This window comes from Rhagoletis pomonella, unplaced genomic scaffold (assembly GCF_013731165.1).
Source record: "Rhagoletis pomonella isolate Grant_MI unplaced genomic scaffold, Rhpom_1.0 Rhpom_scaffold_00001, whole genome shotgun sequence".
Lineage (NCBI taxonomy): Eukaryota > Metazoa > Arthropoda > Insecta > Diptera > Tephritidae > Rhagoletis > Rhagoletis pomonella.
The window spans coordinates 61,775,298-61,802,653 of NW_023458555.1; the positions used below are offsets into that span (position 1 = coordinate 61,775,298).

Consider the following 27,356-nt stretch of genomic DNA (forward strand, 5'->3'; position numbering starts at 1 on the left):
TGTGCAAAAGCACAACTTTTAAGCTGATTAGTGAACTATCGATGAATAAACGCCAATCATCTTTTGGTGACAAATAATAAGATCAACGGAAATAAGGTCAATTGACTTTATTTCGCACCAAGGTGGGAAATTAATACCTTTTAATACCTTTTTAAAAACGAAATAAAATCCACTGACATTATTTCTCTTTCAAACATTAAATTTGCTTAGCTTCGCGGCGGCCAGCGTCAGCGCGCCGCGCTCGCGACCCGCGTACCCCACGCGAACGGCGCGCACACCACGTCACGCTACGCCGCGGCCCCCCTTCCCCGTCTCCCTTCGTGCTGTAATGCAGGGAGATTTATTTTTTGTATACGTTGAAATAAAATGTTTATATATTTTAAACATCTAGGGCTTATATTCAATAAAATACCCTCTATCTGCACACTTTTCACAAAGATGAAATTCTGATATAAAAATCCATGTAAGCTTTAACTGTCATCAGTGATATTAATGCTACCTTATATAACGATAGGTAATAAGTCCCAGATGGTTTCTAAAATCACAAATTAGTTTTTGTGCAAATTGAGGGTATTAATAAATTCAAGCCCTCGATATTTCACATTTTTATATTTGTAAGTTATTGGAAGCAGGGATGCCAACTTGGCTCAAACAGTGCCATTTGTCCCTATTTTACTTTAAATGACACTTAAGTGCCAAAATGGCACTTTTGTAAAAAAAATAACATTTCAATACATTTTTGTGAAATCCTTTGGATGCACTTCTTTTTTTTCAACTAAAATTTTCTAATTTATAAAGGCTATTCAACTGGTTTATCTTATTTTATGATTGCACTTTTGTTTGGAAAATGTTGCTTTATTTTATTGCTAAATGTGAATGATTAAAAGGAATGACACCTTTTTTGGCACTTTTATTTTTCTGTTTGGCACACTTTGGCACTTTTTTATCCTCAATATGGCACCTCATAACTAAGGATAGTTGCCAGCCCTGATTGGAAGATTTCTGCTGTGTTTTGGGGCAACAACTTATCTGCAATAAAAAGCATATAATTTGTGTTTCAAAACTGTGTGAAAACCAATCAATTAACTTATATGATCTCGGTTCCAATATTAAATAATCAATAATTGTTTATACCCGCATTTTGGCACATTGGCTCGTTGAATGTGCCATCTAATAAATAGTGTCGTCATTCTCCTTAGCTGCTTTTAAATGATGTCGTCACAAATTGGTGGCGGGGACATGAATACAGTGTAAGAAAATTCATTTTCTATAATTAATTCCTTATAGAAAAGTTGGTTTATTTTCCACCTTAGACATTCCGAATTCGTTCAAAATATGCTAATTTAAAACACAGAATTCTTTCAGTGTTCCTCCGGGGTTTTTGGACATGTACTGTTTCTTCAATTTAATAATGTTCGCTTTATTTTTGTGGAAACGAAACATTTTTTGCATGTTATGGGTCATTTCTACACTCTTTCTTCAAATATTTCTCGTATTCCAGCAGGGCGCAGGCGTTTAGTTTTTCGCATCGTGTTTTTACATATTCGTAATTAAAATTTTTTAATGAAATCAAATGGTGGTAGTTCATGATTGTGTGTGGATTAATATCACAACACTTACGGGGCAATGTTTATTGTAAGAACAACATTTTTTTCTATGAATCGATATACTTTAAGCATTGTTGACGCTATTTCCATTTGAATGAGGAAATAGCGTCAATGACTTTATTTCGAAATTTTTGTTGACTTTATTTCGCTTTTGAAAAGGTAATAATGTCAATTGACTTTATTTCGCACCAGTTGTTCTGATTTTTTCTGAGTCAAACACAAAATTACAACAGTTGCATCCAATTGCTTTTGTGTGACTAGGATTGGGTCCTTTGATGTTTCATAGGATGTACCTTCACCAGGGTCGTATTCTGAGAAGAAATGCATGGATATAGTAGCGGCGGTTGTAGTACTGATATCTGTTTGAAGATCAATACTTCGGTATGTTGGTACTGCAACGTATTCTGAGTGCGGTAATGGTAATTGGACACTTGGCACTGCTACATAAGTTTTATTCTTTGCTTTCCTTCTATTCAAGGTTTTATGGTAGTTGATACATCCATAGCAATTTTCTTGTTGATGCGGGCTGTTGTCTAACCACATCATTGGTATACCAAAAGGCATAGCCTTCTTCCTTTCACTTTTCCATTGCATAACACTTGAATAGCAATTAAAGCAAAATTTTTTAGGGGCATAGTTTACGTCAGTGATAAACTCTTGCAAGAAATATTGTTTATAGGCTTCCTAAAAACAATCACTCGCATTGCCACATTTTTCATCGCTTGCTATGAAACGTCCACAAACATTACAAAAAAGGTCAATTTTACATTTTGGTTCCGACATTTTTAATACAATATATATTATACAATGTTGTTTTTGTTATTTTCATGAAACCGATGCACTTAACTTAAATCACTCACAAAATGAAATAAGTTCCATAAAAATTAATAGCGAATTTTATCATGGCCGAGCGAAAATTAAAAGACATCAGCTTCGGCTGAGTTTCGAGTCTTAACTGAATCTTTATTTTTGATATTAGTTCGCTTGTACGAAATAAATAAAAATCGCTACCTGTGCGGTGGTTGGAAACAAAAAAGAGGAAGACGAGGAAAAAGAGGAAGAAGGGGAAGAAATTTATTGCATTTGACTGCAAAGTTCGAAGGTCGATTAAAAAAAAATTCGAACTAACATAAACAAACGCCGCGATACGGGTCTTCCAATTTAGCCTCTATTTTCACCCCTCACTCTCAGAATCGACAACTTTTGCTGACCTGAATTTGTTTCACAGTGTAATTGAAGCTAAGTGAAAGTTATTGTGTTTTATATTAAAGTAAATTTAATTAAATTCCACTAGCATACATTCTAATCTTGCCGAGTCATTTGTGGCTATCATTGTTGTTGTATCCTTTGTAGTTAACTGAATTCATTTTGTTTTTGCACATTTGTTCTACTCTTTTTGTTTACTTCTTCTGGCAATTCTTGGCACAGCTGGTTGCGTTGCGTTTATTAAGTGTCATAGTTACAGTGATACTCAAACTGTTCGCTACATTTATTTATAGCTATTTACATCAGCTCCTTAATTGTTATAATTTATTTTGTTTGTCTTTTATTAACGAGTGTATTACATAAATCTTTCAATATGAAGTGTGATCTTGATACTTGCCAAATTAAAAGCGATTCTGAACGCTACTTATCGTGCTGGCTGTGTGATGGTATTTACCATCTGAAATGTGCTGGTTTGACGGGAAGAATTCTGGACGCTATTAATGATGGCAAGGGCCTTCGCTGGTCTTGCGTAAAGTGCAGATCAACCGAAGTTGATCTTTTCAAACTATTTAGGCAAACCAGAAATGGTTTAACAGAAATAGGAAGAGAATTGTCGGTACTGACAGAAAAATTTAAGCATTATGAAAACATGTTTAAATCATTCAAATGCTTAGATACCTTACAATCTGTTAAGGATATCCGTGTGTCTATACGTAAGCGTCTTCATAGTCCATCTAAGGAAATTGCTGCCGTTGCACGTCAGAATAATCTTCCGACTGACTTAATTAATTTATCTTCTCCGTGTCCTCCAGCATCAGAATCCTCAGCCTCAAAAGAGCGTGTAACGAAATCTGCTTCGGATAATAAAGAGCCTGAAGTATCTTCCCCTTCCCCCATTGAAGTGGTGGCATCATCTTCAAAGCCTCCACCGCCTTCCCTATCCTCAACTACTAACGCAGTAACTCAACCCCTTCCGCCGGTACTCCAGTCTGATACAAGGAAACTAGTGGTGGTTCCGCCAAAGAAGTCAATCTTTGTTTCTAGATTTTCGAGAGACACTACCGAAGATGATATAAAGCTTTATATCTCATCAAAAATTACAACTGTCGACTTAGGCATCATTTAAAATTTACGTAAATTTAGATAATTTTAATGCGCTGCTTAGTAGTTCTTTTTGGCCCCCCGGAGCTTTCATTCGTGAATTCGAATATAGGCCCAAAAGAGTAAATAACTTAGCTAATATTCCCCGTCATAACACTGAATCAAAAAACTAATTATTAAATCTGCTTTAAATATTTATTACCAAAATGTAAGAGGCTTAAATACTAAATTAACGAACTTATACCTTAAAGGCCTTGAATGTAATTATAATATTCTTTCTTTTACTGAAACTTGGCTGAAACCTCACATTTTCAATTCAGAGATTCTTCCAAATAATTATCATATCTATAGACAAGATAGGGAGGACAGAATCGGCGGTGGCGTACTTCGCTGTAATCTCTTCAATACCATCTGAAGAAGTTACCCTACAAGAATTGTGGGATGGAAACTAACACATTCTCATTTATCTTACTAACACATTTGCAAATTCTGCGTTGGTTAAAAAGAGACCATTAAATAAGGCCATAAGTTGGAGGAAGACGGAAGATCACATGTACACAAATGTTTACATCAGATTTTTCACACTGATCTTTAGAATTTGATAGAAACTTGTAGGTAGCCAGTGACAGAAATCTCTATCAGTCTTGCCACTCAAATGATTTGTCAAATGATAGTCACTGTTCTTGCAGGGTAGTCTTCCACACATTGATTCAGTAGAATTCAAATGCATTCGTGTACAGGCTGGAAAAGGGTCTATTTACTTAGCTCTGTGCTATATCCCTCCCCGATCTGACACATTGGTGTATTCACGACTCATCTCTTTACTGAAATCAATGATTGTGTTGGGTGATTTTAATTTACCAAGCATATCATGGAACATCATTGACAATGATATCGTACCTTTCGCGTCTAGTGCGGGCAACAACGTATTTTTAGAGGAGATGGCTGAACTCTGCCTAACTCAGGTTAATGTACTTCACAACAAGTTTGGTAATGTATTAGATCTTGTTTATGTTGATGATGCATCTAAGTCCGTTGTAAGCGTGATCCACTAGTTTTGCCCGAAGATGTCTACCACCCTGCTATGGAGGTATCTTACGAGGTTATAAGTGATGGTTAAGCATACGAACCAAATATTCGCTTTGATTTTTCGAAAGCCAACTTTAAAATGCTTAACAAAGAACTGTCTAAATTGTCGTGGCTTGCATATAAAGAAAATATTGAACAAAGCGTTGCACTTGTTAACTTTACTTTACATCAATTATTTGAAAAGCATGTGCCTAAACGCATGTATGTTCCTGGAGAACAAACACAGTTATGGTTCACTAAAGAACTGAGAAATTTGAACAACAGAAAGTCGCGGTATTTTTGATTACAAAAAAAAAAAACGGTTTACACTCATACTATGTAAAATACTCACTTTTGCGTCATAACTTTTTTGAATCAAACAAAAAGTGTTATAAAGCTTACTTGTGTAAAATCAAACGGCGTATAATATATAACCCCAAATCATTTTATGACTTCGTAAACTCCAAGCGAAATGTATGTGGGTTTCCTTTCGCAATGAAGTAACAAAACAATTTCTAACATGTTCGCTCAGTTTTTTAAATCCAATTATTCCATTAACTCACATGCTAACATTGACTATCCTTTTAAACTATGTCCAATGAACTCAATAAATATCCCAGTAATATCTCCCGATGATGTAGTAGTTTATCTGAAATCCTTAAAGCAGTCCTTCAATTCCTAAATTATTTGAAGCAATTATAACAAATCAGTTGACGCATTCTATCTCTTCTAGCATTTCATATAGTCAACATGGATTTTGCAAGGGCAAATCAACTTCTACAAATTTACTTGAATTAACATCCTATATATCAAAAGCATTAAGTGAAAGCAAAACTGTTGATGTTATATATACTGACTTCAGTAAAGCATTTGACAAAGTGTGCCACTCGTTGCTCATCTATATTAGTTAGGCCAATTCTGGAATACGGTTCGGTGGTTTGGAATCCAAGGTATCAAATTAACTCTTTTTTTTTAGATTGGCGCTTACACGTATGTTAGTGTTTGGCCGAGCTTCTCCTCCGATTTGTGGCGCAAGGCCTGATGTTGTCACACAGAGCGGAGGGAACTACAGTTTTACGCCGACTCCGAACGGCGATTGTATTTTTATGAGAAGCTGTTTTTCATGGCAGAAATACACTCGGAGGTTTGCCATTGCCTGCCGAGGGACGACCGCTGTTAAGAAAAAACCCTTTTTTCTATATTTTTGCGATGTTGATTTGACCAGGGTTTGAACCCAGGCGTTGAGGAGTGGAGCGCGCACTGCTTACCACTACACCACAGCGGCCGACAAAATCAAATCAAATTTACTCAGATAAGATAAAATCAATTCAAAAACAATTTCTACTTTTTGCTTTAAGAAATTTCCGTTGGGATTCTCAATATAACCTTCCACCTTATACGAGCCGATTAAAACTTATTAATCTTCCTACACTTTCCAGCCGCAGGCAAATGCTTGGAACAATTTTTATAGTTAAATTACTAACAGGCTCAATTTCAAGTCCGCTTCTTTTTGGCGAAGTTAGCCTTAATGTTCCCTCCCGGGTATCAAGACACTTTTGCCCCCTATTTCTGAAAGCTTGTAAAATTAATTTTGAATTGGACGACCCACTCCGTTGCTTATGCCAGGATTTTAACTCTCATTCCAGCACGTTTGATATATCAGATCCGCTTTTCAGCATTAAGAAATCGATACTGTCCTCTCTCAATAAATGAATCATTAAAATAAAGACATAAAATCGGCTGATGAATTTAGTTCTGTAGCTGAACAGTTTTAGATCTCGACACTTAACAAACTCCTGCCTGTCGTGACTCGGCGCAAAAATTGAAAATACTGGTTCCGTACGTCATGCGGACTGCACCCCTCGTGCGGATGGGCGGGAATGGACGGTAAAAACCGTTGGGTAAAAACCGACAGGTTATATATAAAAATTAAAGAATTTTCTGTTTTATTTAAATAAAGTATTCAATTGTATTACTAATTAGTAATTTTTTGTTGAAAATATTTTTTATAAGAAAAAATTGATGTTTTTTTACTTTTAAGTGTTTTTCTCAAATTTTAATATACGAAGTATACAAATATGCATGTCAGAGAAAAGGGGGTTAACTTTACAACGGTAACAATTGTTTAAAAATCGGTTGGTAATTTTTTTGTTTAAAATATTTTTTTTTTTTTATAAAAAAAGGTTTTTTTCATTTAAATGTCTTGTTTTTTAATTTTTATATACCAAGTATACAAATATGCATATCAGAAGAAAGGGGATTTAATCGCGTTTACAACGATACCAACCTTTTAAAAATAGGTTAGTAATTTTTTTGTTTAAAATATTTTTTTTATAAAAAAGGGTATTTTTTCCTTTAAATGTGTTTTTTTCTCAAATTTTTATATACGAATTATACAAATATGCATATCAGAAAAAAGGGGATTTAATCGTCTTTACAACGATCCCAATTTTTTAAAAATCGGTTAGTAATTTCTTTGTTTAAAATATTTTTTTTTTTTATAAAACGGATTTTTTCATTTAAATGTGTTTTTTTTTATATACGAAGTATACAAATATGCATATCGAAAGAAAGTTCAAAATTGTTTGAAATATAAGGAATTTAATTTTTCGAAGACCGTAAGGTTATTCGGTCTGTCAACACTAAATTAATCGCTTTCAATCAGATGGCCGGGTATGGTATTGGATCAAAGACCCAAATTAAGCCCAGTCGCATCATGTAAGGCAAACTTTGAATCACAGAGGTCGGTCAATAATTGTTTGGGGTTGAATTTCAAAAATTTTGTTGGTCCGTTAGTACGCATTATGCGTAAGGAATAGTATCTGTTCATATTTCAACAAAATTTGCAAGATGTAGTGGAAAAAATGAGAGTTACTGCTGAAAAATCACCCAAAACACACTGCACATGTTCGCAAAGCCTGGATACAACAGCAAAAATTTGCTTATTTGTAATGACCTCCACAATCCGCGGACATAAATCTCATCGAGAATTTGCGAAATCAGCTAAAAGCACAGCTTACCAAGTATCTAAGTCCGTAAAATCGAGTACATGAGCTGTGAAAGCAAACTAAGGATATACAGTATTGGCCAATACAATAGCACCTTCATTTCAAAGTCATATTGTTTGCCACTTAAGAATTTTCAATTAAAATACAGTTCATTCTCTGACAAAACTCACATAAACTCAAGTTTAAAACTTTTTAAAAGTCCGCAAAAAAGTGCAACAAATTTTCACCCAAATTTCAAACTTTTTTCTCAGAAGCGGTAGAATTTGAACACACAGTTTTATAGCCCATTCAATTTTAGTATAATAATGTGCAAGTTTCATGTGGCTAAAAATTACCATTGATTTTTTAGAATTTTTTTCGCCGAGGATGTTGCGGGTTTCTGCCATATAAAAATAAATTGTGTTTAGTCGTTATATGGAAGCAAATGAGACGATAAAAATTCTAAAAAATCAACGGTAATCTTTAGCGACTTGAATTTTGCACATTATTGGACTAAAATTGAATGCGCTTATAAAACTGTGTACTCAAAAAAATTCTAGAGCTTCTGAGAAAAAAGTTTGAAATTTAAGGGAAAGTTTGTTGCGCTTTTTTGCGGTCTTTTAAAAAGTTTAAAACATGGGTTTATATGGGTTTTGATAGAGAATGAACCGTATTTTAATTGAAAATTCTTAAAAACAAATAACTAAACATAAGTGGCAAACAATATCGCTTTGAAAGGGGGTGCTGTAGATATGTCCAATACTGTATGTATGGGAGTATATACCTCCAGAATTTTTACAGAGATACAAATAAGGTATACCAAATCGCTTTCAGGAACTAAAACAAGCAAAAGGGTACTGAACATAAATGTGTTAATAGTTCTTTTTTCGTTAAAATTGTTAAAAAGTTCTTAAAAATATATGAGTGAAAAACTGTAACATTTGCATTTACATTTCTGTCTGCTAGTTTTATTATTGTTGTTGGATAGACTTCAAATCGTTATGAGAGGGGAAGTACAGGTGTACCTATAAGAATATAAAACAAAAGTATGAAAGTCGTTAGAACTTGTAAAGATAGCGATGGCTGAAGTAAAAAAAGTGTTACAGCATGTTACAGTTTTGCCCGTCACTGTACACAACAACTTCACTTATGGCGTTTTCGTTGCTACGGAAAAATTTTACCTTCTCATTGCCCTCTGAGAACTAACACTAAGAAACGGGCAAAAAAAAAAAGAAAAGGCAACATTTTTTGTAGAAACGAAAACGCCTTTAGAAACTTGGAGAACTATAGATTTTGATTTCTAACTTAAGTTTCTAAGCGTAAAGAGAGCCAAGAGAGAATTATGCTGCCATATCATTTTTGGTTCACTTATTTTTAATACAATTTTTCCAAATATACCACACAAATATATTTTTTTGTATGTTACGTGTTAATATATTTATTTCAATTGTATTTTTTATCCTATTTTACCCCAAACAAATTAAATGTTTACAATTTTACGAGTACAAATCCAAATGCTGAGGTTTAAAAAAAAGAGGAAAGGCAATAGATGGCACACAGAGTAATCGTTTGTAAGTTTAGTCGTTTTTAAGGTAAGTCAAATCAAGTCCAAAATGTATTCAACAAAGTGTGTTGAATTTGACATTGCTCTTATAAGAACCATCCTATAAAGCCAAATAGAAAAAAAATTTATGAATTTTGGTGCGATTGTTTTAGGGATGTGCGATTAATCGGTTAATCAAGCTTTTAATAATTCATAATCCTGATTAACCAAATAATTTGATTAATCAGATTTTGGTTAATCAGATCCTGAGTAATTACTAGTTACCAAGGATGCATCGTAACGTTAATTTTAGCGTTTACAAAAAAAAACATTCGTTTCTGTTGAAACGATTTAGTTTTTTAACGTTTAGGTAATTATCAAAATAATTATATTTTGGTTTTTAACGAAAAGAAATTCAATCGTTAATGCTGAAGCTGTAGCATGCATTTAGGTGCTAGGTGTTAATAGTGAGCTGGCAATGGCATCCAACAACAACTTTTCGTTGATTTATTTTGTTTCGATGTTAACGATTGATGATTTATTTTGTTTCAACGTTAACGATTGAGTTTTGTTTCGTTAATTCAGCTTCGAAACGAAAAGAAATTATTTTGATAACTTATTTTTGCGCATCAACAAAACGAGATCGATTAATATAGTTTGTTGAGCATCTCTGCTGTTTACTCAAAATCTGAATAACTTTGTTCATTTCCTTCGAGTTTGCTTTCAAACCAAAAGAAATTTTTTTTGTATGTATGTTTGTATGTTTAAATACAGTCAGTCAATAAAGTTTAGGTACAGCGAATTTTTTTTTAATACGGGCAACTATTCTTTAAATATTTTATTTTTCGCAAATTTTTTATAAAAATATGGTTAATTCTACAACAAAAACCCCCAAAAAAAAAGTTCCAAACCTTGTGCAAAATTAAAGAAAATTCTGCAAAATTTCATTCAAATATTTCACTTTTTATTTACGCTCTCTAGAAAAAATTTGAGTATGCAGTTTTTAGCCCATTCAATTTTAGTATAATAAAGTGCAAGTATGCGGAAGCTAGGACTTACCACTGATTTTTGGGAAATTTTTTTGTTGAAGGTGTCGCACATTTTTTCCATATAAAAAAATTATCAAACATTATTTTATATGGAGAAAATGAGCGACACCTTCAACAAAAAAAAATTCCTAAAAATCAATGGTAAGTCCTAGCCACCAAAAACTTGCACTTTGTTATACTAAACTTGAATGGGCTAAAAAACTGCATACCCAACTTCTTTCTAGAGAGCGTAAATAAAAATTGCAATATTTGAATGAAATTTTGCGGAATTTTCTTTAATTTTGCACAAAGTTCGGAACCCTGATTATTGGGTTTTTTGTTGTAGAATTGACCATATTTTTATAAAAAATTATCGAAAAATAAAATATTTAAAAAATAGTTGCCCGCATTGTAAAAAATTCGCTGTACCTAAACTTTATTGACTGACTGTATATTCGTATGCACATTCAATATTTTTCTTATTAATAAAAATAAAATGCCAAACAAGTACGTACAATGTAGTACATACCATGATAAAAACATAGCAAGGTAGAACCGTTCTCTCAATTTGTCGGCCATGATTTTTTTTTTGAAGTTTGCTAACATTTTAAAATCATATAAAAGTGAAAATAAAAAATTGAAATTGTTCGAAATTGTTGTTGCTTGAGATTGAAAATGAAATTGTGTGTGTGAGTTTGTGACTAAATTTAAAAATTAAATTGTTTGGAAACGTCAAGAATTTTAAAAGTGACTCTCAGCGGTTCTACCTTACTATATTTTTATCATGGTACATGCGACGTAAATATGTGCATATGTACATATGTAGCTCCTTAAAATGAGAAATATGTACACATTAGGGATGCCAATCGCGGGATCCCGGAATCCCGAGATCCCGGTGTTTTTGACGTCCCGGAAATCCCGAAAATTTTGAAATATCGAATTGATAGTAAGAATTTGTTTATGAATTTTGAAGTATGATTTTTGTAAAATGCCGTTTTGACTGCAGTTAACAAAAAGCTTGAAACTGTACTTTTAAAATGCAGTCTGAGCCTCTTTTGAAGAAGATTTCAGTGAATTTACTCATAGCGTCGCTAATGTAAACGAAACAGAGAGTTTTAAGGAAAAGTTAGATAATTTTTTAGATCAATATACTCAAAACTTCCTCAAATCGAAAAACTTATAATTTGACCGACGTGCTGGTAAAAGAAGTTCAAATATTTTGTAATGGAGGAGATAGGGGTCATTATCTTCAAATGGATTATGTCTACCTTTTGACAGTTCAGCCTAAAAGTGTTGATGCCGAAATATGCTTTTCATCAGTAGGTTTTGTATGTAAAAACTGCAGGTCAAGCTTATAAGACTCCGCTTTGAATGCTTTGCTGCTCGTACAAAAACATTTTAAGTGCAATAATAACAGCACCGGCAAAAAAAAGGGGTGTGTGTTTTAACCAGACTCAACTACCAACATGTATTTTGACCCGCTGAATCCGACTCTGAGATCCGTTTGACTTGTACACCCTCAAAATTTCTAGTAAATTGCGAAAAAATGGCAAAAAATTCTCCATTCGCCATTTCTTTATAGAGTAGAATAAACATGTTGAGAGAAATTGTTTTAGTATATTTTTGTTTTATGTTTTTTTTTATTAATCGCCACTTTCAAAAGTACCTGGTATTTACATTATTATTTGTGATGTATAAGTTTCTCAACCACATGGTTTTTTAAATACAATTCAAAAAATGTTTTACTTTATAATTTGTCTGATTTAATAAATATCGCCCCAATTTAAAAATTGTACAGGAGAGGAAAAAACTTCGTATAGCCATTTTCTTCAAGTCTTTCGCAAAACTTTGAATACAACATTTTGCATGTTTAAAGCAAAGCAAAACTCGATACGAATCGGAGGGATTCGATATTTATTAGAAGATTTCGAACTTTTTTGGCCTTATCGAATTTTCGGAGCTTTTTTTGGCCTTAGCAAATTTTCCTTTCATTGAATATAAACGAGAAAACATAAAACAAGGACCTTTACCCTTTTCGAAACGATGCAATTTTAATTTATCTAGCCTCCTATATCAAAAAATGATATGATTTTTCATTAAAGGTGAAGTTGGCAACTTTTCACTCTAAGCTAGCGATATATGAGTTTTACAATCAGTTTATCGTAAAGTTTAAATAGTTTTATTTAATGGGATGTTAAATGCTTTCAGATATTGAATTTTTACTCATATTCATAAAATTTATGACTCAATTTGAATCCCGGGATATATCCCGGGATTACCTAAAAAATATCCCAAAATCCCGGGATACCAATTTTCCTGATATTTTGGCATCGCTAGTACACATATATAGCTACGTAAATATGTACATACATATGTATAAATTCTTTTCTATTTTTGAATACATACATATATATGTATGTACGTATGTAGAACAATCAGGTTACGATTAATCAGCTTGTTCGCTTAATTGATTAATCTCACATCCCTAGTTTGTTTATATTTTTTGATACTATACCTTAAAAGAGAGCCGCACTAAATTGTCAATAACACCTTGTTTAACACACCTTGGTCAAGTCCTAAGTCTTGCATAACCGCGCTTTTACTCTGCATGTCACCTATTACCTCTTCTATTTGTATTGATTCTCAGCGCTTGTATGTGTACACTAAGAATGTTAATCCCAGGATCCCGGTCTTTTTTAAGTCCCAAAAATCCGGATTTTCCGGATTTGTAGGTCAATATACATATAATACCTTGCGGCAGGCAACTTCGCACACAAAAAAATCAATATATTCGCCAAACCAAGGGCCAAATATAGTAAAATTGCGTTCTTACTTTTTCGCTCTGACGTCAGGATTTTTAAAAAGAACTTTGAAATTTGAAAGATATGAGTAATTCAAAAAATTATTTAAAAATTTCAGTGCAATATACTTAACAAACCAGTATGGGTATCAAATGATACAGACGATTCTGTAGAGTTAAAACACATTACATTTTTGGTCCATAAGGGACCATAAGTGTATTGAAGATACTCTTTTATAATTTTATCCTTGAAATTTTTCAATTCTTATCTTTGAAAAAATTATATGCTAAGGACCAACTTTATTAGCTTTAAAATATATAATAGTTTAAAGGGGCATTTTCAATTCCTATTCGTCCTTGTGAACCCAAACAAATTATTTCATTTGGTATCCATACTTTTGTTTTATATTGCACTGAATTTTTTTTTTAATAAATTTTGAAATTAACCATATCGAGCCCTAACCGCCAAACTAACGTAAGCGACATTTTTTTTTAAATTTTCTTTTTGATGCAGAAATATTCTTAGAGCATCTAAATGCATTTCTGATCCAAAAAGAAAATTCTGAAAAAAAATTTTGCTTACGTTATTTTGGCGGTTAGTGCTGTATAAAGTCTATTCAAAAAAATCATGACGTCAGAGAAATGCCCATTTATACATATGCAGTTAATTATGTGTAATATGAAGTAGACTTTTATAAAAAAATATAAATTTTGGATAAACAAAAGGAATATAGACAAAACTGGTCAAATTAAGGCGCTTCTTTTATTTCTGCCACTAGAATTATGAACTTCTTTTTTTTCATCGAGCTTTTTTCGACATACCTTAAATTACTTTATCAGATATGTATACACTTAAGTTTATTAAATGCATATAAATTTAATTACTGTCTGTCGTTTTGTTACTTATGAAATAATTTTCACTTTACATTAATAAAAAAGTACGTTCCAAACCCATTTACATTATGTGGTAGGAGAGCTTCCCAAACCATATTGATGCAATTTTTCATGTTAAGTCATTGAAAAACAATAAATACCTAAATCCTGGGACTGATCCCGGGATCCCGGGATTGAACCAACGAAATCCCGAAAATCCCGGGATCGCGAAAATCTAAATAAATTAACATCCCTAGTGTACACCCACCTAGAATTGTAAACGTTAAATTAATTTGGTTTAAAAATCGATACAAAATTATAATTAAAATAAATGTATTTACGCGTTCAAATTGTGAATATGTTTTTATTTTATTTGCGGTTTTTTGGGTAACTACATACACACGCTGCTTATTTTCCAGATATACAATTTTCAAGTCAAGTCAAGTATAAAGCAGGGATCACACGATTTGTACATTTGTAAAGATTTGTCCATTTTCACCGTTACAGAGTGGTGTTGTTTGGAAAGCTTTTACTGAGATGCACTCATTCTCGATAAAAATTTCTAAACAACACCAGTCTGTGACTGCCAAATGTACAAGTCGTGTGATCTCTGCTCAAGTCTTGCATAACCGGGTTTTTATGCGCAGCATTTCGAAAACATTCGCCACTTTGCGAGGAATGGCACTAAAATTTTTAAGACACATCTTCGTAGTGTGTCAAGAAATAATAAAAATGGCTGCTATTCCTAGTGTGTTCTAATTGAACTCCAACTTTTAGATCTCTTTCGTAATAAAATATGTGGTTCATTTTTAAGTCTTAAAGTCTTTGAAGTCGGTAACAAAATGCCCTGTGCATATGTATATGTATGTTCTAATAAGGTTGTCATCTTTCCTTTTGTAAGAAATGGCCTACAGAGAAATCATACTTCTTGTCCAAGGAGCTGCTCATGACAGAAAGAACTTACAAGAAGGACTTGGAAATATTAAATCGATCTTTTCGCCAGGAACTTTCTGGACAAGACGTCGAGAATTTGCAACCTCTTTTTGACTTCCTCGATTCCATGGCGCAGCATCACAACACCTTCTTGCGCGATATCGAGCATCGCATAGTGCTTTGGGAAGGGCGTGGCTCGCACGATACACATCGCATTGGCGATGTTATGATGAAGAATATTGCAGTGTTGCCCATCTACGACGAATATGTGCAGTCGCACATAGAAATCTTACATTGCATCAATGAAATGTTCGAAACAGAAGAGCGTTTCAAGCAAATTTACAAAGATTTTGAGCAGCAAAAGTTATGCTATCTTCCGATTGGCGAACTGCTGCTTAAGCCATTAAATCGCATATTACACTACCAACTCATCTTAGAACGTAAGTAGATCTTTTAAATATTTGATATAAATAAGACATCATACCGCCGACTATTTTCCTTTCAAATAGGGCTGTGCGATTTTTATACTGAAGAGCATATTGATTATGGTGACTGTCAGGCTGTTTATCACATCCTACTACGCACTGCAAAGCAAATACGTGAACAACTGCCGGAGTCGGAAAATTTTGTGCAACTTTGTGAATTGCAGCGCGACATCACGGGATTCGACAAGTTGGTGCAAAACCAGCGAAGACTAATACGACAAGGCTGTCTGCTTAAACATTCGAAACGAGGACTGCAACAGCGTATGTTCTTTTTATTTTCCGACATTTTACTTTACGGCACAAAATCGCCTATCGATCAGTCATTCCGTATTTTTGGTCATGTACCAGTGCGTTCATTGCTAACAGAAAATGCCGAGCACAATACATTTTCCATATTTGGTGGGCAATGTGCAATTACAGTGAGCGCTGGCACCACTGCCGAGAAGACCCTCTGGCTGGCAGAACTGTCGAAAGCAGCTGCAGATATCAAAAATAAACCGCCCTCACAGTTGACCTTAACATCGTTAAAAAATTGTAGTGAGTATCTGGAACTTTATCTAGTTTTAAGCATAATAAGATGTTATTTTCACTAACCTTAATTTCTTGGCTGCCAAGAAAAGGACGATGTAACTCCATGTAAGTTATTGTAACTTTGCGACTATAGGGCGTATCAGTTTTTTTTTGGCTCGCCAGAGACTCAGGGATTTAAATTACAGTTTATTCTATTAAAAACATTTAATCTTTGTTCAGGCGCAGAGGTTTTTGTAAAATGTACATTGTACATTAGACCGTACCAGACCGACCCACACAGTGCCCTTTTCAATTATAACATGCCAAAAGTCCAAAATTAAATGAATTCAGATGGCCATGATTTTTGGTATTCTGGCTGACAAATATGCAGCTGCTAAAAGCCGATTTCTAATGTAAGCAGTAAAGTTGACTTTACTAACAGGGCAGATAAATTGTTCCTCACTTTCAAGTGTTTTCGTTTTCTTATCTTACCGGTAAAAATAAATTTGTTATTCCATAATTACAGCAACGCGAGTGTGAAACTCCACTACATTCTTCATTAAATTTTAAAGGTTGGCAATGCAACATAGGCATATATAGAGTAAGAGCAACTGTTAGCAAAACCCAAAATCTAAAATATCTAACTGACTCATGAACCAAAACCAAACCAAAATTTAAAGTTGGGTACAATTTTTTAAAGGTTGCATGGGGTGAGCTACAATTTGTCGATGCGAGAAATTAATGCGCTGATGAGAAAACGAAAATTCGTATATCGAGACGATAAAGTGGCCGTTTTAATGCCAAAATTATCTGCTTGGTTGTTGCTATTTTTTCCCCTCTAAGCTTTAGCTTCATTAATTACCAAACATTTTCGATTGGGTTTGCATCTGGACTCTGAGACGGCCAATCTAGCGTTTCCACTTCATTTTCCAGTTTCCATGCCGTGCAGAGGCGACTTCGGTGTTTCGAATCGTTGTCTTCTTGTAAAATCCAATTAATATTTTGCGATCCATGCAGGATTTCAACAGACTTCAATAAACCTCTTTGGTATAGTTTGACCATCCTTTCAGCATTAAGGTTATGCGTAAAGGCAATCAGCTTAACGAATCCTCTTGATGAGAAGCATCCGTACACATGGACCTTTGCAGGGTGTTTTACAGTACGTTGTAGTAATCTCTCTCCTTGTTTCGACCAAGCTCTCTTGTAAGAATTATAAACTACAAAAGACGATTCATCCGTAAAGATGACGTTGCTCCAGTCGCGCTCTAAATTCTCCTTAGCCCATTTTAGACGGATATCCACGTGCTTTTCGCCCAATAGCGGTTTTGAGATGGTACTTCTGTAACGGATGTTTGATTCCAGAAACCTGCGTCGGATAGTAGCCGTTGATACTTCAATTCCCTTTTGCAATAATTTTTCTCTCGCTCGCTTCAGGTTAATCGTTGGAGTGGTATCAAACAGCTGGGCTATCGCCTTATCCGCCTTTTTCGGTGTGATTCTCTTTTACCTCTCCCTGGCTCATCATCGACATTTTCGCACTTTTCATATCGGTTAACCCACTTCTTCACAAATAATAACGATGTTTTTGTATATTATGCGACTTGTGTGGGTCTCATTTTCGGGCCCTTGGATGCTTTACCAAAAATACCACTTCAAAACGCTTTTTAAAAACCGCACTAATTTTTCTTTGTTAATATTTTCGCGATACTTCTTACTCAACTCACAAAACAATCAGAACGCGAAACGGTATTTTTTCTACTATAAATAATTTGACGTTAATCTCATGGTTATAGTATACATTGGAAAAAATATGGGCAATACTTTATTTTGAAAGGCACTGTTCTCTGCCGTTAATTAAGTTATTTAGGTAAAACCAAAAATAATTACAACACCAATACTTCTGTTTTATGCCAACAATAAATATTTATTTCAAATAACTACGTTTAGCTCTGAAACTTAAGAAATGTAAATTTTCGTAACCAAAAAAAAAAATTTTACAGTAAATATAAAACGATTGACGGGTTAAAAAGCTAACTATTTAATTCAAATTTGTCATAAGTATAGCAAACTCATTTAAATTGCCTTGTGTTTGTGGACAAAAAGTCGATCGCAATCGCGCAAAAGTGCAGTGTGCCAAGTGCAAAGAATTTTTTTTATTTGGATTGCGCCGGCATTTCACAGAATGACTTGGAGTTGTTGCTCAACTCAGACAACAAATACTTTTATAAAGAGTGTACGGCCATTCGCCGGAGATCTATTCGCACTCCTCCGCCTTCTGTGTAGCTGGTGGACAGTGAAATTACCAAGATAAATGAATGTGTCAATAACTATTCCCAACAACAACCGCCAACTAAACCGCTTGGTGAGAATGAGAGAAAAATCGCGTTTTTCTCGAAAAAAACACCAAATTTTTATCCGAGTATTTAATGGACTTTATATGCATACAAATTTTTTTGTAGGGATGCTGATTTAAATTAACAAAAATCAATGTTTCTTGCTCGACGGTCGAATTTTTTCTGTTTTCTATAAATTCAAATATTTTCGTCCAATCGACGATAACATTCTTGTTCTTATTTTCTAGTTTGCAGCTGTGTCCGGCGTTGCCGCTTCTCTTAAATTCAAGTAAAATCTGTAAATTTTTCCTTGACTATATGTTAAATGTTTCTAAAATTCCTGTCAAACGAAAGCAAAAGCAAAAAATTAAGTTTTATGAAAAATGTGGTAGTTTAAATTTCCACTGCAGTCTCTTATGATCTCGTGAACTAAAGGAATATAAAGAACTTTTCTTGCCGACTGCTTGACGCCTCAAACATAACGAAATTTGATTTCCCTTTTTAATGTGCCTTGAACGCATAGTGGGAAAAATCTTTTTGTGTCAAAAATTTTTTGGCAAACATATGATCGCTTATGATGGTCATTGTGCCATGAATTTTGTTTCCATTTTTGTAAAGTTGCTAAAATATTTACGATTGCTATTAATTTTGCTTCGATTTTTTTTTTAAAGATTTACAGATTTGGTGTCTTCAAACTAAAAAAAAAGCACCAAAAAACGCGCCAAGTACCAAACTCAAAAATGTTCGCGTTTTGAATAAAGAAAAGCACGAAATTTAGTGCGAAAACCACCAAGTTAGCAACAGTGCTCTTAAGTCAGAGCAAGCTCGTTCTCTTACTGTGATTCATGTTCAATCTGACAAGTGCCGTTTGATAGAAACCACCGAGAAAATGCACTCTGATTTGATATCTTTGTTTAAACAAGACGTTGAAAATATTGTCAATACACTTGCTCACAGCCCATGATTCAATGATAAAAAGGTTTTGTAATAAAACAGTCTTCTCGCTCCCACAAATAAAATCGGCTCCTTTACTTGTGCAGAATGTTGCTCACTCTACAGTTTCTAGTTATATTAGTAGTAAAACCAAAAATTCTTCATACTAAGTATTCGTTGGCATCACCATCGTTTGCGTAATTTTCTGGAACAAGTCTATTTTGTAAAACCGTATTTTTTCTGATTTGTTTCCCATTTGGTATGTTTAGTTGAAACATAGTAGGACATAGATTTGCAAAAAATTAAATCACTGGTGACGCTGATGTCAAAATAAGAAGTACATACGTTCAACATAAAATGCATGTTTTCTTCCCGTTAAAAATTCTATCAAGAACAATATTAACAAAACTTTTTCAATGGAAGTTTTAGTAACGTAACGCCAGGTAACATCACGACAGATAATTCAGCTGATCAAACATAAAGCAGAAAAGATTTTTTACATTTCATAACTTGGAAATCTAACCTTAAACATTTCAAATATTACTACAAAAACTTTTATAAATACATATAGTCCCCAATTCGCAGTTTTGGAATTTTGCCCCTCAAGGCAAAATCCACTTCTGTTTTTTGGAACGTCACGCCAGCGCATATGTTTACTAATATCTTTAAATCGCTGCTACCAAGAAGTTGTAATTTTTTTAATGAATAAGTGGCCATTTAATTGCTATTCAAATCTAGATAAACGTCTTGAAAATTTTGACTTGTTAAATTCTTTTTAACATTTTGTCTTACGAGCGTCACGTAACGGCAGTTTGGAATTACCCATATACATAGTCCATTTTATTCATGGTACTTTCAACAAAAATTAAATTTCCAACGCTCTTTGTGCGCATCGCTCCTCATACGATGGCACTGGCAGCGGCATGTATTACTGAGAAAAATTAAACAGGGGGTACCGCAGGGTGGTGTCCTATCCCCGCTATTGTTTAATTATTACACTTCAAAGCTCCCTAAACCACCAGAGGGAGTCACTATTGTCTCTTATGCTGACGATTGCTCGAGAGTGGCGTCTGGCAATGGAATTGATGGCTTGTGCTCGAAAGTAAACGGTTATCTCGCCGAGCTAACTCGCTTCTTCACTGCAAGGAGCCTTAGCCTCCACCCTAGGAAATCCTCGGCAACCTTATTCACCACCTGGACGAAGGAGGTCAGACTAAAAGTGGGTATTCACCTCGATGGTGAACCAATACCGACGGTGAATAACCTAAAATCCTCGGAGTCACCGTCGACAGTCTGCTCTCCTTCTCGTCGCATACAACCGCAATTGTCAACAGAGTACAGAACCGCAACAATCTCCTCAAGTCGTTGGCCGGCAGCACTTGGGGGAAAAGACAAAGAAACGTTGCTGGCAACATACAAGGCAATTGTCCGGCCGGCTCTAAATTATGTATGAAGCAACAGACCTGCCAGAACACGGCACTTCGGACAGTGACCGGATGCCTTCTGACGTCGCCCCAACACCACCTACACGATGAGGCAAAGATGCACCCCATCAAGGAGCAAAACACAATGCTCTTCAGTTCTAGTAGGAAGCCACAAAAGTCGAAACCCAAATAGACAGCTGCTTGCAGAAGAGGCCTCGCCAAGGCACTTCAGGAGGCATCTCTACGAACTGACGAAGTCCAGAGGTTCATCAAACAACCGCTGCAGCCAACTGCATACAGACAGGTACTGAACGGCACACAGTGGGGCAAAAAAGGTTGCTGTGGACAAATTAAATTTGAGAGCCCAAATATGAACCGATTTCAAGTTTCTTTTTTTTAATAAAAGATAATTAAATTTCGCGTCCATCCATCCCTGGCGATTTTTTTTTTAAGTTCTGGTTTTTTATTTATTTATGTTCAAAAATGAAAGAAAAAAATTTACGTTTGAATGCTTCCACTTTTTTGGAAAATACTTGAAATTAATTTCAAATGTCTGCAGTTATTTAAAAAATTATTCATAATCATTTTACGATAGGATAGATTTTATTAAAAAATGTATTTATTTGTTATTTATACTAACATATATTTTGAAAGCCGTTTTTATACCTTTCATGAGCATGAAATGGTATTATAACTTTGGTCCGATGTTTGTAAGTACCAGAATAAGAAGAGATAGACCCATTAAAATGTATACTTAAATGATCAGAACGGCGAGCTGAGTCGATTTAGCCATGTCCGTCTGTCTGTCTGTCTGTCTGTCCGTCTGTTTGTATGCAATCTAGTCTCTAAGTTTTCGAGATATCCGGATCAAATTTGGTAGGTGGGTGTATTTTTATAATGTATTAATCATTTGTCGGAACCGGAAGAATCGGACTGCTATAACATATAGCTCCCATACTACTGATTGTTCAGATATGAGATTTTTCGTTATAACTTCTCCATTTATGCAGCTAGGAACATGAAATTTTTTATTACTTCTACCCATTATCAACAGAAAACTTAGAGTAAAAATTACAAAGATTGGGTCACTATTACCTATAGCTCTCATACAACTGATTGTTCAGATATAAGATTTTTCGTTATAACTCCTCCATTTATGTAGCTAGACACATGAAATTTCGCACTGTTGACACTTATTATCAAAAGAATACTTTCAGTGAAAATGGCGAAGATCGGGTCGCTACAACCTATATCCACCATACAACTGATTGTTCAGATATGAGATTTTTCGTTATAACTCCTCCATTTATGTACCTAGGAACATGAAATTTTGCAATACTTCCACCCATTAACACCAGAATATACAGTGAAAATAACAAAGATCGGGTCACTTTTACATATAGCTCCCATACAACTGATTGTTCAGATATGCGATTTTTTGTTATAACTACTCCATCTATGTAGCTCGAAACATGAAATTTCGCCCTATTTTCACTCATTATCAACAGAAAGTTTTCAATAAAATTAACAAAGATCGGGTCACTATAACCTGTTTATTGCCCCCATACAACTGATTGTTCCGATATGGAGTTTTACTGTAAAACTCCTTTATTTGGACAGCTAAAACCGATAAATTTCGTAAGCTATTTTTTAAATAATAATACAAAGTCTACTGAGAAAATCGTCAAAATCTATGCTGTATAATCATAATCTCTTGTACCACTGATTGTTCAGATACCAGTTCTTGCGCTATATGTATCTCCTTTATGTAGGAAGCTAAACCCATTAAATTGTGTTACCGGTTTACGTACCGATCACACAGTAGTGAAAATCACTTAGATTGGTGCTATATAAGGTATATCTTCCATACCTCTGATTGTTTAGATATGATTTTTTATATATGTATCTCCTCTATCTATGTCTGCTGTGAATATATAAATTTATTCAAATGCAGTAATCTGTTAAAGTAAAATTTTCAGATGCTCATGAAAGGTATGAAGTCTTCGGTATAGCCGAAGACAGCGCTGCTCTTACTTGTTTTTTTATTTTTTTCGGTTCGAAAAACTCGAGAAACGCTGTACCGATATTTTTGAAATTTCGGGCATCGACTTCAGACTATCCAAGGATGATAATAGATCAAAAGCAATTTCGATATATCAAGAAGGCGTGGCACCGCCTATACAAGCTGAAGTTTTAACACAACATATGTCTGGAAGTATTCATCGTCGAGTGCTGCAATTTAGTACAGAGATATATAACAGGGGTGGGCAAGGTCGAGGCTGAAAAGAGCCACAACAAAAACAAACATTTTATCTTTAAATAAAATTATTATTAGAAATCAAAAACATTAATTTTATTATTATTGTAATGTACGTAAGATAGATATTAAAGAAAATTCAAAAGATCCCTGCCCAAATTTTCAAAACCTTGTTTTACGTCAGTTAAAGCCGTTCTGTTAAATGTTGGTAGGTCAATTGTGAACGGTATTTTGACTTTACGAATTTCATTGTAGAGTACAAAGACTCACACTTATACGTTGTACCAAAAATTTTAAATATACGGCACCCAGCTATTTTCAACGGCGGATATTTTAAATCTGGTACATGTTGCCGGAATTCAAGCAAAGGCAAAGCTTTATGTTGCATTTCCAGTGTCTTATCTTCTTTTAATTCCAAAAACTCCAACTCTTCTCGCATAAAGAAAATCACACGTTTAGTCGCAAGGGGCCCCTGTGACCCCAATAAAAGTGTTGAAAAAAGAGTTTTCAAAATAAAAAAAAACGAAGTGTGTATTAGGCTGGGTCGATTTTGTACGTTCATATATCGTTATTCAATAAGACTACAAGTTTTTAAGATATTAAGATAAAACTTACTGCAATGATAATTTTCCCTTATGAATTTCCACTTCTTCATTACTTCAGACAGCAAGTGAATGTAAAAAGTGAGACGAGATTTATTTCAAGCGTTTTTATGTTTTCGTATGTTTACATAATATTAAGAGTACCATGGACTTGGTCACGCCGATTTGGTCACTTTTCAAAATCGTGGTGAATGAAGTCAAACATATATTGTCCAATATTAGGAATTGTTTGATAAGTTAATAGTATTTCAAGCACATAAGTACATACATTAACAAAATACATTTAGGGTGAGAAACGCAATGCTTTCATTAATCACCGAAGAAGCACGTTTTTCGCGGTTCTAATTTTGCCGTTACATGAAAATAGGGGGCGTTTAGTGTTTAGATATAAATTATTTAATTAATTCCATTATGTTAAAAAGTGACTGTAGGTAAATGCAATATTCATTAACAAATCCCGGGAAATCTTTTTGAGGACTCTCCAATTGGACGATATTGCTTTGCATTCAGGTTGAACGAAAAAAGTCACTCCCTGGAACCCTTTTCTGTAATCCGGTTCGTTTATTTAAAAGTTAATCATATAATTGAAGAGAAATTTTTGTAGAAAAAAACCAAAGATCCACCTAAGTTTTTCGATATAACTTTGGTAAATATTACCCGATCGGTACGTAATAACTACCAAATTGAAAGCGAGACTTACTGTTACTGATTTATGATAATAATATGATGAAAATCGTTCAGATTATAAAAAATTACTTAAAATTAAAATAAATGTTGAACAACAATTTTTGTCAACTTCCTATATTTGTAATTTTTGTATTGTATGAATTAACATAAGTAAACTAATTAGTGTTTCTAGAAGTTGTGCATGTTCAATGTTTCCATACTCATGCATATACATAAATTTTCCACGGTTATGGAAAATAATGGCTATTCTATTAGAGCTACCGAAATTGTTCCTAAATTTGCAAAAATTCGCAAACTATAGCTAATATTAAGAAAATATTAGAATATTTGGAACCAGCGACCTAAATGTATGCCAGCAATATTAATGCTGTTCTTTACATTTTATGACTATAGGCCAGTGCAATTATCAAGAGAAAAATAAACATTTTATTGAAATTAGACAAATTTGAGATTAACGATAAGCTATAGGGCTGCGAGAATTTATATTTGGCTTTATCTGTTGCGTTAACGGATTCATTATCTAATAATGTGCAAGAAAACTTTTTGCTGAACCCAGAATTTTTAGCCAGAATTGGTCTTATTCGACTAGTGTGCTGTGTGTCACTCGACGGTCGATGCGCGGGCCTTACAATTAAAACAAAAGACTAGTATTTTGCAGGCTTGTTGTTGACTTCATGATACAATATATTTTCACTATTACCAAGCGATTTGAGAAAAACTAGATTTTCGACCCGCCCTAGTGTGTATTATCAAAAAATTAATTAATAATTAATTATCGTTAACTTAAAAAAAAACATATTTTCGACTTCAAACTTAAAAAAAAAAAATTAAAAATTTAGCTCCAAAAATTTTACGTTAGTGGTCGCATGGGGTCAGCACTCAAGCGAGTAGCTACGCATATGCACATATGTACGCGACGACGTTCCAGCCGTGACTAAATAAATAAAACGAAATGTGTATTGTCATAAATATTAAAGCTCTTTATTATATTTAACTTTAAGAAAGAAAATCATGACTTTGACACATGCATACATGCTTCTAAATCATGTAGTTCTGCGACATAGGAGTCCAATTTATCCTCTTTGACATGAGCAATATTTTTGCCAGCTATGGAAAATGGTGAAATATTATTTTTTGAGATCATGTATAAAAAGACGTAGTTTAGCTTCATAAAATAAAATAACTTGTAGCAAATCAAAAACATTTTTATTCTCCTTGTAGAGATAAATTCAAATTTTACAAATGTTCCCTCATATCGGTATAGATAATGTAATGTATGTGTATATAAAAAGAATAAAGTAAAAAAACAACACAATGGAAAATAATGTCCAGCAAAGAAATATGTATTTTAAAAAGTAAAAAGAGCCAAAATGTTCTAAGCAATGAGAAAGTAAAAAGAGCCACACTTTGCTAAGCAAAGAGCCGCATTTGGCTCAAAGAGCCGCGTTTGCCCCCGTCGATATATAATATCAACGCCAAACTCAAGGAAAAAAATGGGGGTTTCCAATAACTCACATTTTTTCCACGAGTTTAGCGTTGATATTGTGCGCCAGCAATGGGTTGTGCGCTGGGCTTGGGACCCGCCACGTAAAAACCACTTCCAGTGAAGAAGCAAGGCAAAGCCTCGGATGAGACCCCCCTTATGATGACGACCACGGCAAACGTTTAAAGGACTACGATTTGAGGGCATGCACCTGGAATGTCTGGACCCTTAATGGGGAATGTGCCTCTGCCCGGCTGGTTGATGTCCTCGTAAGGACAAAAGCTGACATCACCGCCATTCAAGAAATGCGTTGGACTGGGCAAGGCAAACAATGTCTGGGGCCTTGCGACGTCTACTACAGCTGCCATGTAAAGGAGCGCAAATTCGGTGTTGGATTCGGTGATTGATTGAGGCTGATCGACCCGGGGCCCGAAACATGGTAGTATGCAGTACTAGGTTCAAGCATAAAAAGATCCATCAAGCTACGTGGCTGTCCCCGGATCGAAAAACGAGAAACCAAATCGATCATGTGGTGATAGACGGAAGGCACGCTTCCAGTGTTTTAGACGTACATACGCACACTCCGAGGCCCAAACATCGACTCGGACCACTATCTTGTTGCAGCCAAGATACGCACCCGCCTCTGTGTAGCAAAAAATGTGCGCCCAAATATGCAAGGAAAGCTTAACGTCGAAAAGCTGCAATCACAACAGACAGCCAGCGCTTTCGCTACTCGACTCTCACACCTGCTCTCAGAGAGCACTCTTCAACAAACTGACATATGCGAGCAGTGGAACCACATTTACCGCTCATTAAGTACCGCCGCCGAAGAAGTAGTCGGATTTCAGCGAGCCCGAAAGAACAACTGGTATGATGAGGAGTGTCAGGAAGCTGCAGAGAAAAAAGATGCCGCCTACAGGGCCACGCTGCGATCGGGCGCAACGCGCGCTATGGGGGACCGCTATAGGGATCTGAAGAGGGAAGCGAGACGTATTTGCCGCAACAAGAAGAGAGAGGCCGAAATACGTGAGTGCGAAGAGCTTGAAATGCTGGCCGACAGGAGGAATGCCCGAAAATTTTACCAGAGTTAGGCGACTTACGGAAGGTTTAAAGACTGGGGCGCACTCCTGTAAGAACAATAATGGCGACCTAGTAACTGATGTCCAGAGCGTACTTAAATTATGGAGGGAACACTTCTCCGCCCTACTAAATGGTAGCAGCACGGAAAGTTGTGGAGAAGAAGAACCCGAGCCCGCAGTCGATGATGACGGAGTCGACGTTCCACCGCTTGACTATGACGAGGTACGTATAGCAATAACGCGGCTGAAAAACAACAAAGTCGCTGGAGCTGACAGCCTGCCAGCTGAGCTATTCATGTACGGCGGCGAGGAGTTGATAAGGTGCATGCATCAACTCTTGTGCAGAATATGGTCAGATGAACGCATGCCCGACGACTGGAATTTAAGTGTGCTCTGCCCAATCCACAAGAAAGGTGA

At 35.0% G+C, this 27,356-nt stretch overlaps 1 protein-coding gene across 3 annotated transcripts in view; it reads left to right on the forward strand.

Moving 5' to 3' along the window:
- The window catches only part of LOC118746855 (FERM, ARHGEF and pleckstrin domain-containing protein 2), a 491,681-nt gene extending 474,924 nt beyond the window's left edge, over window positions 1–16,757 (forward strand). Inside the window, exons 14-15 of one of the 3 annotated variants that reach the window (XM_036480929.1) lie at window positions 15,115–15,586; window positions 15,656–16,757. In XM_036480929.1, the coding sequence (XP_036336822.1) occupies window positions 15,115–15,586; window positions 15,656–16,224 (1,041 nt within the window). In that variant the 3' untranslated portion in view covers window positions 16,225–16,757. Of the gene's footprint in view, window positions 1–15,114; window positions 15,587–15,655 lie in introns of those variants that run through there. The other 2 variants (XM_036480944.1, XM_036480952.1) reach the window with 2 other exon arrangements.
- The last annotated feature ends 10,599 nt before the right edge of the window (window positions 16,758–27,356 follow it).